General features: G+C 40.2%; 2 protein-coding genes across 2 annotated transcripts in view; one reads left to right on the top strand and one right to left on the bottom strand.

Moving 5' to 3' along the window:
- Window positions 1–6,473, top strand: part of acadvl (acyl-CoA dehydrogenase very long chain) — a 12,830-nt gene extending 6,357 nt beyond the window's left edge. The window contains exons 13-20 of the mRNA XM_079672338.1: window positions 451–542; window positions 2,384–2,485; window positions 3,113–3,210; window positions 3,824–3,896; window positions 4,012–4,084; window positions 4,600–4,672; window positions 4,807–4,882; window positions 5,147–6,473. Coding sequence (XP_079528464.1) covers window positions 451–542; window positions 2,384–2,485; window positions 3,113–3,210; window positions 3,824–3,896; window positions 4,012–4,084; window positions 4,600–4,672; window positions 4,807–4,882; window positions 5,147–5,284 — 725 coding nt within the window. The 3' untranslated portion in view covers window positions 5,285–6,473. The remainder of the gene's footprint in view (window positions 1–450; window positions 543–2,383; window positions 2,486–3,112; window positions 3,211–3,823; window positions 3,897–4,011; window positions 4,085–4,599; window positions 4,673–4,806; window positions 4,883–5,146) is intronic.
- A 1,421-nt stretch (window positions 6,474–7,894) lies between these two features.
- LOC307033755 (olfactory receptor 14A16) lies at window positions 7,895–10,463 on the bottom strand. Its single transcript, XM_079672337.1, has 2 exons — window positions 9,406–10,463; window positions 7,895–8,501 (listed from the first exon to the last, which is right to left on the bottom strand). Exons 1-2 carry the CDS (start codon window positions 10,341–10,343, stop codon window positions 8,363–8,365), a joined length of 1,077 nt encoding a protein of 358 aa, XP_079528463.1. The 5' UTR covers window positions 10,344–10,463; the 3' UTR covers window positions 7,895–8,362.
- Between the last annotated feature and the right edge of the window lie 45 nt (window positions 10,464–10,508).

Here is a 10,508-nt window from a genome sequence, read left to right as displayed (position 1 = left end):
CAGCGCAATATTTATTTGACAGCTTAAGTTACTTACCACTCATTACAACATTAAACCATAACTTATGATATAATCTAACATTTAAGTTTGCCATTATTTAAAATGAGCTTCACAGCTGAATATTTAGGTGATTAATGCATACATAATTGATGCAGTGAATTGTATACATTCTGCATAATAAGTTATTTTACTTTATATACTTGAAGGTTATTTAATGCTAATACGGTTGCACTTCTCTTAAGAAACTGTTAGAACGCAGGACTTGTAGCAGAGTATTTCTACACTGTAGTATAACTCATTCTTACACTTTGGCTCAAAGCCTTTTAAAAAATATCTGTTCTTTTCTACTTGTTTTGTATTGTAATCCCATTACTTCTCACCTGTGTTAATGCTCTGGGGAACTCAACTCCTATTTCAAAAATACTTCTGATGTTCCTTATTCTGTGTAAGACTTGTTTTCTGCATTTTGTATATTACAGGAAGCAGCATGGAATGTGACTGACGAGTGTATTCAGGTTATGGGCGGCATGGGCTACATGAAGGTGAGCGCTCCGTCCACTTCCTGTTTCATACTAACCTGAGCGCCCCAGAGAAGATGTTCGGGACGTAAAGATTCAAGCAATTTATACATTTAGTTTTACTTGCTGTAATTTCAAATGAGGATTTTCAGTATCATTCATCACTTTGTAAATTGTATATCTTACTGCTGCACCTTTTGAATCATCTGTTCAAACACACACAAAGCACTTGTTTGTTTTCGAGGGGAACTACAAACCTACCTTGCCTTCTTGGCAGTGTGCAACATTTCCCCATTTGTTTTTCCAACGCTATACTTCCCGATACTAATTGTTGAACTGGAACTTTATTTCCCACTCCACAGCCTTGATGTATTTACACTACATTAGCATACTGTCATCCCTCTATAAGTTGTCATCTTAACCTCATCATATTTACTTAACCGCTTCCTTCAACCCTAGCTGAGCATTGTTTTTTCAAACGTTGTATTTCAATGATGACATCAGACGAGCGGTTTAATCTTTAAAAACAATGATGTGTTTATTTGTGTAGATAAGGCAGAAGTCACAGTTTTTGAAGTTCATAAGAATAGTGGGGGACGGGAAGTTTGTATCGAATATTACAAATAATAATAAACAACAACACTTTAACGAATCAATCACAATCAAAATAATTTATTTATCCAGATGAAAGTTGGGTTTTGGGATAGTTGCTCCATTTTAGGAATGTGTTAGAATAAAGGTATTTATATAAAAATAGGTAGTTAAAATAAAAATGTCCGAAAAAGATAAAATGGAATAGAAACATGTATAAAAACATAGAAGTTTGAGTAAAAAGTCCAATAAAAAAAAAATTGTTAGAGTAAAAATGTCCATTAAAAGATGCATATAAAATAAGAAGTTAAAGTGTGTGTGTATGTGTATATTATATTGTTATATACAACACAATAAAAACGGTGTTGTATCATTAATAGGATGGTAATGCACAGTTTAACTGTAGGCTGTCTTGGTGCACTTTGTACTTGAGAACTTACCAGCGTGCTGAAAAAATCCATTGACCGTCTTTGAAGTTCTTCCAGATCTAAAAAAAAAAAACATCCCTACAAATCTGAACTGAATTTGGACTCATTGTGTACCATACCACACATGTATCATCATGCCACACATCTAATTATTTTACAGTTAACTCAAATAACTGTACAAGAATTAGATGTGTGGTATGAGCTGTCTAAGAAGTAAAAGGGGAAACACAATCAACACCAGACTTTGATCAGTTCTGCTAATGGAGGATATTTCGGACTCTGGGTTTCATTTTACCCAGGAAGTCAAGTCAGAAGTATTCCCTGTTCATGACCATTTCTGCTCTTCTGTGCAAAAAACGCATTGTCTGCAACAGTACCTTGTGAAATTCAAACACACACACACATAAATATAGAAGGACCTGTTCCTGTTGCAGCTTGTTTTTTCCCTCCCTAGTTTGAACCGTAAGCTGGCATCCAAACGGCTCGTACATGTAACATATGATATTAAAACACAACTCATCGCCTCATCATGCAAATGTGTTATGTTCAAATTACACTCTCAGTTTTTAAACAGTATAAATAAACAAAACAAAGAACATGCCTTGTGCCGTGAATCTGAGATCACTTCTTTTTTTAGGAGAGGGGATAAAAACAGACGAAAGGCAACTTTATTAAGAAGTACAAAGCAGTCCTGTTAAATGGAAATACACGTGATATTTGACTGACCTCAAGAGAAAATGTACATTTAGTGCATTTTTAATAGTCAATTATGTTTTATATGGGATTGTTTCAGCTTATTCATATATATTATTAGATTATAAGGTCATCCTCTTGCTGTCTTTTCAGGACGCTGGAGTGGAGAGGGTGATGAGGGATCTGAGAATCTTCCGGATCTTCGAGGGCACCAACGACATCCTGAGACTCTTCGTGGCCCTCAATGGCTTCCAGGTAACATCACACTCGGCTCTGGTGATGTGACATTGTCTGTCGGTGTGAAAAAGAACAGACGTTGTGTCAAGAGGAAGTGAGTTGATCGTGAAGCAACTTCCTTGTACCACTTAAACACAAGGATCTGTGTTGGTTGGAAAAACACTTCCTTCTCGATTTCTTTTTTTTTTTTTCAAAGCAAAGCAGTCTGGGTTCCTCGGCCGTAGCTTCTGTCGTATTAGAGGAGATTGTGGCGTGCCGTACACATGAAATATCTCACCCAAACTAATGTGAATGTTCCTGAGTCTGATGCAAGACAAGTCATTGTTGTTATTTCAGCAGTAATATCATGAATAAGAGAATAAACCTCAGTTAATCTGATGCGTAGGCCTTGATTAGTTTCAACATTAAAAACCACCAACTGTCCGGTTTCACCAAAGCCTTGAGTCAGATTCCGTTTGATGCACAGTCATGCACTTAAGCCAAGTAACAGGGTCACAGACAAGGAAGTAAATGCACAAATTTCGCGTGAAAAACTACTGTTGCTTTGGCATGCAGGATCCCATCACTTGTTTCTGAGATTCTGACGGAGCCAGTTAAGCGATAATCATCAATAAATAATGTGTGTCCCTCTCTGCTTCCCGCCAGAATGCTGGGAACCAGTTGAAGAGCTTACAGAAGGCCATGAAGAACCCCATCGGCAACGCTGCGCTGCTCGCTGGAGAAATCACCAAGAGAACCAAAAGGTTGCATCACACACACACACACACACACACACACACACACACACACACACACATACACACACACACACACACACACACACACACACACACACACACACACAGAGAGACTTCACACTGTCTGTATCCTTCTGTCTGGGGGATATGAAGGTTCACACTGCAGTAGCTGATGAGGGGGAGATGGGGACTTCCACTATAATGCACAATACATGATGCAATTTCTTTAAGTTTCAATTCCATCCTCCATTGCATGACTCTGCAGGAGCAGAAACGGCTCAATTGTTAGCTCATTAGCTAATAGTGGCTTTACTGTCTACAAGTAATGATGTCACAATTCAAGGAATTAAATGTGTTTTTGTCTCCATTTCCTCCTTGACTGTGAAGTGAAAGTAGACACCTTAAGTTAGAGCCAACAGACACACACACACAATCACCATTTACTGCGCTTTCTAGAAATGTTACAGCTAAAACTACATTTGTATTTTCATTTTTCCTTCAACTCGATTGCACAATAACGTTATTAAATACTTCCCAGCGGCACTGATGCAGCACAGATGATCTGCACTTGCTCAGCCATGTCTGATCTAACATTGTCTTCTTGTTCTATTGTTTGTAGAAAGGCGGGTTTCAGCACAGGTCTGACTCTGCAGGGCTCTGTGCATCCTGAGCTGGCACACAGCGGTGAACTGGTGGGTTAAGCCTTTCTTTGTTCAAAGTTGAGGCATTTATTTCACACTTTTCTTGATATGGGTATGATACGTTTTGCATCGTTGACTTATGTTATTTGTTACATTTTATTTGTAGACCGTCAAAGCCATCGAACAGTTCGGAGCTGTCGTCGAGGAGCTCCTGATCAAACACGGCAAGAAGATCATTGGTGAGTGTGTGTGTGTCTGTGTGTGTGTCTGTGTGTGTGTGTCTGTGTCTGTCTGTCTGTCTGTCTGTCTGTCTGTCTGTCTGTGTGTGTGTGTGTGTGTGTGTGTGTGTGTGTGTGTGTGTGTGTGTGTGTGTGTGTGTGTGTGTGTGTGTGTGTGTGTGTGTGTGTGTGTGTGTGTGTGTGTGTGTGTGTGTGTGTGTGTGTGTGTGTGTGTGTGTGTGTGTGTGTGTGTGTGTGTGTGTGTGTGTGTGTGTGTGTGTGTGTGTGTGTGTGTGTGTGTGTGTGTGTGTGTGTGTGTGTACTTACAATTCTAATGCGTTATCTGTTCATTTATTAAAAATAATAATAATGTTGTGTCCGGCTTCGGATGATGGCTCGATGTTATGTTGCTCGTGGTTTATCAAATGAAAATATTTCCTCACACATCCAACTTAAAAACGCCCACATGTAGAAAAAAAAAAATCTCTTTCTCCTACGTGTAATCATTTCAGACGTTGACTCTTTTTCTGTTACAGATGAACAATTTGTCCTGAAGAGAGTGGCCGACAGTGCCATCGACCTCTACGCCATGGTGGTGGTTCTGTCCAGGTACGCAAACAAGAAATAAAAACGACTCTCTCTCCGTCCCCGTTTCACTTCCTCTCTGCTTCAAACTCCCACTCACCTTCTCTCTGGTATACTTGTATTCCACCTACAAACTCACTTTCCCTCCCTCTCTGCAGGGCCTCACGCTCTCTGAGTCAGGGCGGCCCCACAGCTCAGCACGAGAAGATGCTGTGTGAGACCTGGTGTGTGGAGGTAAGATCACAGAAGCCTAGAAACACTGAAAACAATATCTACATTATCATACAAATTAAATTAATTCAATATTGCTTATGGGAAATGTAAGCGCCCCGTCACATAATATAATAATTGGTTATAAGGATGAGATTGTTGTTATTTAAAATGTTCTAGATTCACATTTTGGTTTTTGAACGATTTCTCAATGCTCTTAATTACACGCAATTATTTGGAGATATTTTTATCCGTCTAAATATATGTTATGCTCCTTCCATCCCTCAGGCCTATGACAGGGTCATGACTGACATCAAGTCCCTGCGCTCCAGTGAGTCCAGACAGCTCTTCAAGAACATGAAAGCCATCTCTGCAGCTGTGGTGGAGACTGGAGGGGTGGTCGCTCCTCACCCTCTGGGTTTCTAAACGCACCACGCCCCCTGAATCGGAATCAGTCTGGTTTTTGTTTCGTTTGACTCTTCCACATCTCTAACCAGGTTAAGGGGCCGTGTAGATCAAGTCCTTTATGACCTTTACCATTTTGTTATGCCATAATTGCTCCCACATCACACATCGGTACCTTTCTATCTGCTTTGTTGCACCTACAGTTTTGGGCTGAACGACTTGCGCAGAAACCACAGTTTAACTTTTTTATTATCTCGTACTGTAATATCTTCATTGCGTTTCTGTGTCTGTGTGAACACGTTAATTTATATGAAATTATGAATTAGCTATTTAAAATGGGTCGATAGGAGAGAAATCTTTTAGCCCGTATACCACATGGATTTAAAGCAGTAGATTTCTCCGATGTGTGCATGAGCTTGAATAATGTCATCATTTATTCTGTTAAAACATTCAGTTATGGTGTTTTGTTTTTTTTGTTTGATGGAAAACTACATGTCAATGTAACTTTGAGGAGCAGAGGCCAGTTAACAGAGAGATTTGAACTTATCTGTTTTTAGCAACTTTAACGTAATGACAGTTTTTCCTCCACTTTGATTTATACACTTATCTAGAATGTGTTCAAATTGATATAATGGTGTGGTGCTTATGTACTTGAATGCCTTGGCGTGTTAAGCTAACTGCTCATCACAGAAACATTAATGTCTGAAGCAAACCCTTTGCCTTAGAAACTGCTGTTGCAAGTTCCTGTTGTGACTTCACATAAAGAGAGCTTCAAATGTTAAATCAAAAAGGTAATCTTCACTCTTTACCAATACGGTCACATTAACTCACAGCTAAAGATAGCAGACAGCATTAATTGTAGAACTGTTACTCTGCATACCTGGTGCTTTAAATAAACCATTTCTTGTACAATAAATGCTCTCAATTTTAATCTTCTGTCCAAGCATTCATGAAACTTAAATTAGATCTGCACATTCTTCCCTCCTATCACTCGTACTGTGATCATCAATGCTGCTGTTAAGAAAGAAAGACAACTATCAAACATGTTCGTTTTGTTGATATAATAACATAATCACATGCTTCTTTGTGTTATCTCAAATTAATGTCCAATTTCCTTCGATGAAGTCAGTGTTTGTGCAGATTTTCTTTGAGGTTTCTTGGTAAAATAACACACCTTCCTAATGAGATTAATAAATACAATTGAAATTCATCTGCCAGACTGCTTGTCTTTCTTTATTTGCATCCCTGAGAGCAAACATTGTCAATTGTTTTTAATGTGTTGCGTATATAAATTCCCAAGTGTTTAAATACGTTGAATGTGGCTTTCAACAGGCGAGACTTCTCATATTGTTTTGTTTTTCTTGTAGGCTACAAGCTTCAAAAATATATATAAAATGTTAAATCAATTCCACCATAGCATTTTTACCCCCCTGCCAAAAAGCCTTCCTGTCACTTGTGTTCAAATAATCTTCAACTTTGCTTTCACTTCCGCAACCCGAGTTATTCCAGAGTATTCACACTTTACAAGAATGCCAGTAAGTGCTTCGCCACCAGCTAGCTTCTGGTGCTTATTTGCGCTTTGCAAAGAAGACCGGAATCCCCTCCTGCTCATATTTACACTGACTTGAAAAGTTTTGCAGCTGTTGGTGCGAGACTGAAAGATAAAGGAAGGCTGTGGTTCAAACATTGAGAAACTCCCCAGCAAGTGTGGCTTTGTCTGACTTAAAACTAGGAGCTCAGCAGCCACAGTGCAAAGAGTCTACAAAATCAAATGTCCTACTTTTCTTGTAAAAGCTCCCCGCTGATTCTGCAAATTCCTTTCTCAGCAATAGTAGGCTACATTTCGAGTGGTAAAGCGTTCAGAGGAAGATTAAAGCAAAGCAAGATTTTCTTTATGTAGACTGTATATAATGATGGAAATATGTTTATTAACTGGAATGCTGATAGCTAGATAAAAAGATGGATAACGGTATCAATCACACACCCATCTTGGCACATTAAAAGGAAAGCTAACCAGCTACGCTAGAAGGCTAACCAATAGCTAATGAGATCCACCAAACAGCAATTTTAAAGCTCACCAATATATATTTTGTTTCGTTAATAGAACCACTGGAAATAAGTTAAATTAACATATAAAACATACATTTTAAACTGAAAACGCTATAGTAAGACATTATTTTAGTCTTTGCTAGCTGTGTCCAGCTTTGTTAAAACAAGCTAACGTCTCGTCCTTGTGATTAACTTGGTTTTGATTCTATACTGAGGCTGAGCCAGGGTCACAGATTTTGATATCAATGTTGATGCAGTCTTTTGTGAGTAGCTAATAATATATCATATTGGGGAGAAAATGTGTCATGATTGGTTTTCCTCTGTAGATATATAAATAGATTACCATGGCCTACCACCAAATAATAGGTCAAAAATGTGCATTTCTTTAAACTACTTTCTGTTCACTGTCCTTTCACATTCTGGTGAAACAAGCTTTTAATGTTAAATACTACATGTTTTTTGTTTGAATTCTATGATGCTTTGGTGTCCTTCCCTTCAGAGGAGAGGTGTATTGTTCTTCTCTTCTAATCCGAATTTTTCTATCTTGATTTGTGCTGATTGCTGTAATTATTCAAGTTGCCATTAAATTCACATTTTTTAATACCCACAGGGTTATGAACACATGAAGACAATATTCACAAGAGGATAATATTGAAATATCCTTTATCGTCTCTCCCAGTCATTTGAATCCCAAATTGTTGAAGGCTCTTTGTGGCCTTGAGGTCAGCCAAGTGAGCTGGTCACCTGAAGACTTAAGGCTTAAATGTCTGGACAAGCCAGAACATTTTACAACAAGAGAACTTCCCACTTTTTCTGAAACCACATTGTCTCCTTCTGCTTCTTCAAGCAGCTCCAATGTTCGCTCTGTGGTGAAAAAGTTCAAAAACAGTGTAGTGCAACGTGCTGATCAGGTCTCAACATTCTCTATGGAGGAAAAAAGATCCTATGATGTCCAAGGCGGTTTCTTAAGGTCCATCCAGGCCTGAGTTGAGCCACTTTTGGTAATGTTCCTGTTCTTAGATAATCCTGAAATGTACCTGCTTTTTCCCATCAGGCATTGTCCGTATCGCAGGTACAAGACTCTAAGTCCAGGGAGGAACTCCTGATTGATATGGCCTGTGTTTCCTCTTCCTCTGGGTCTGTAGGGTTCGGTAGGGAGATGATCGTCTGTACTGTCATTGTTCGCTCCCTGTGGGGAAAATAAGGGTAAGCTGAAATAACACAAAGCAATGTGCTCAAGAACATATTGTGTGGGTGAATACTCATGTAACACATTAAGAAGGGAAGTATTTCACTGTCGTTTCTTCCACTAATTATTCAACAAATAACCGTTTCAACAAGTCATACCAGTAGTCATATATGATATTGAACTGTATGCAAATCAAAAAGTATCACACCACTTTAGGAAACAAGACACCTTTTCATGCTATAAATCCCCCTTCTCTTTTAGATTGACTTTTGTCTTGCTCCGTTTCAGCACTTCACACTTTTCTAGATGTTCTTTAGAATGTGTGAAGAAGCGTTTATCAAGCAGTAATGGAATATAGTACGCGTGAGAGGAAAGTGACACATTTCTGTAGATCATGGTTAAACAATTATTTTCAGCAATAAAATAAGTTTATTTTGGTAGCATCTGAGAACTTTTTTCCCACAGTTTAGTCATTTCATGTGACTTCGTGTGACAGTGATTACTGCATGAGTGGAAATTTAAATAAATATTTCCTCCACTATCTTTTTCCATAGTTGATTAACAACTACTAACAGAAATAAAGCAGCACCACTTTCTGACAAGTTGTATTGACTTGAGTAATTTTCTTGATTTGTACTCATCATCAGTAAAAGTTATAACACATTTAGGATCACCAGATTGTAAAAACTCTATGGAGCTGATTTGTTTTTATTTATTGCCTTGTGTTATTGCATATGATGAGTTAGAAGGGATACCTCGTGAGAATGTATTGACTCAGCAAGGACTTACTTTTTGATAAGTCTTTCAAATGTACACTCTTTTTAAGGGTCGTAAATTCCGCCCACTTATGGATTTTAGGTTTATAAGACACAATACAAGTCTAATGCATCTATGTTGGACATACCGTGGTGTGTGTTGGGTGTGTGGCCAGTTGGCTCGCACTGTCCAGCCGAGGACCCTCTTCAAGTAGGAACAGCATGGGAACGTGTGACCCACCTGCTCCATTAGTTCCTCTTTACGCAATCCATAAACAATCGGTGCAACACACTGCGCCAAGCTGAAAAAAGCGAAGATAACCACGGCTGCCAGCTCTTTAGTCTCCTGATGAATGAGCTTCTGTTTGAACAACACCGTCAACACGAAGTTCACAAAGTTAGGAAGGATGTAAACAGCCAACTGGCTTCCATGCAGGGCGATCGTACTGCACCCGGCCTTATTGCGCCGATTCAACACCCCCAATCTCCTTCCCTCTACTAGAATCCTCACGTAGCTGTACATTATTATTACCGTGCACACACCTATGAACAGCACCTTCTGCAGCTCGCCTTTTTTAAGCTGTTCCCTGTCACACACCCCATTATACTCGGTCTGGGAGTCCGGCTGGAGGAGCAGACTGAGGGGAATGACCAAAGCCACAATCCAGGTGAGCGCACCCAGCATCCAGGGCCAGCGCCCCGCGGTGCAGGTGGAGCTGTAGCGCATGGGATGGCACACCGCGCAGTAGCGGTCCAAAGCCATCACCGTGAGCGTCAGGAGGATGTTGCAGGCGCTGCTGATCAACACGGTGATCATGGCCAAGCAGGCGGAGCGCACCGGCCGCGCGTGCAGGTGGATCTGGTAGTAGAAGACGCTGCTCATCCCCAGGTAGAGCAGCGCGGACACCAGCAGGTGGAACACCAGCACGAAGCGCGCATGACTCCGCAGACGCTCGACGCGAAGTATGGTCCAGTTGATGATGAGGTTGAAGAAGAGCAGCACCGAGAAAGACACGGTGGACACGTAGAAACGCACGCAGGTGTAGTCCGGCACATGTGTTGGGGCTGTGGTGCTGTTTGCAGGCATTATTCCTCAGCTCGGTTCGGTTGGATTCACAGAATGAGGAGGAGGAGCAGGAGGAGGAGGATGGAAGTGGAATTGATGGGAAGGAGAGTTTATCCCCCGCATGATCCTCTGACACTGCTCTCTCACTGACTACTGAGTTAAGACGATCCACCTCCCTCTCTCTCT

Source organism: Notothenia rossii (genome assembly GCF_949606895.1).
Source record: "Notothenia rossii genome assembly, chromosome: 3".
Taxonomy (NCBI): Eukaryota; Metazoa; Chordata; class Actinopteri; order Perciformes; family Nototheniidae; genus Notothenia; species Notothenia rossii.
This window is presented reverse-complemented; position numbering and strand designations above follow the sequence as displayed.

What these genes read in the sequence shown, in the direction of transcription:
- LOC307033755 (XM_079672337.1), bottom strand. Translation starts at nt 10,343, where the DNA reads ATGCCTGCAAACAGCACCACAGCCCCAACACATGTGCCGGACTACACC. An exon ending in CACACCCAACACACACCACG is followed by an intron (nt 8,502 to 9,405) that starts GTATGTCCAACA and finishes TTTTCCCCACAG; the next exon opens with GGAGCGAACAATGACAGTAC.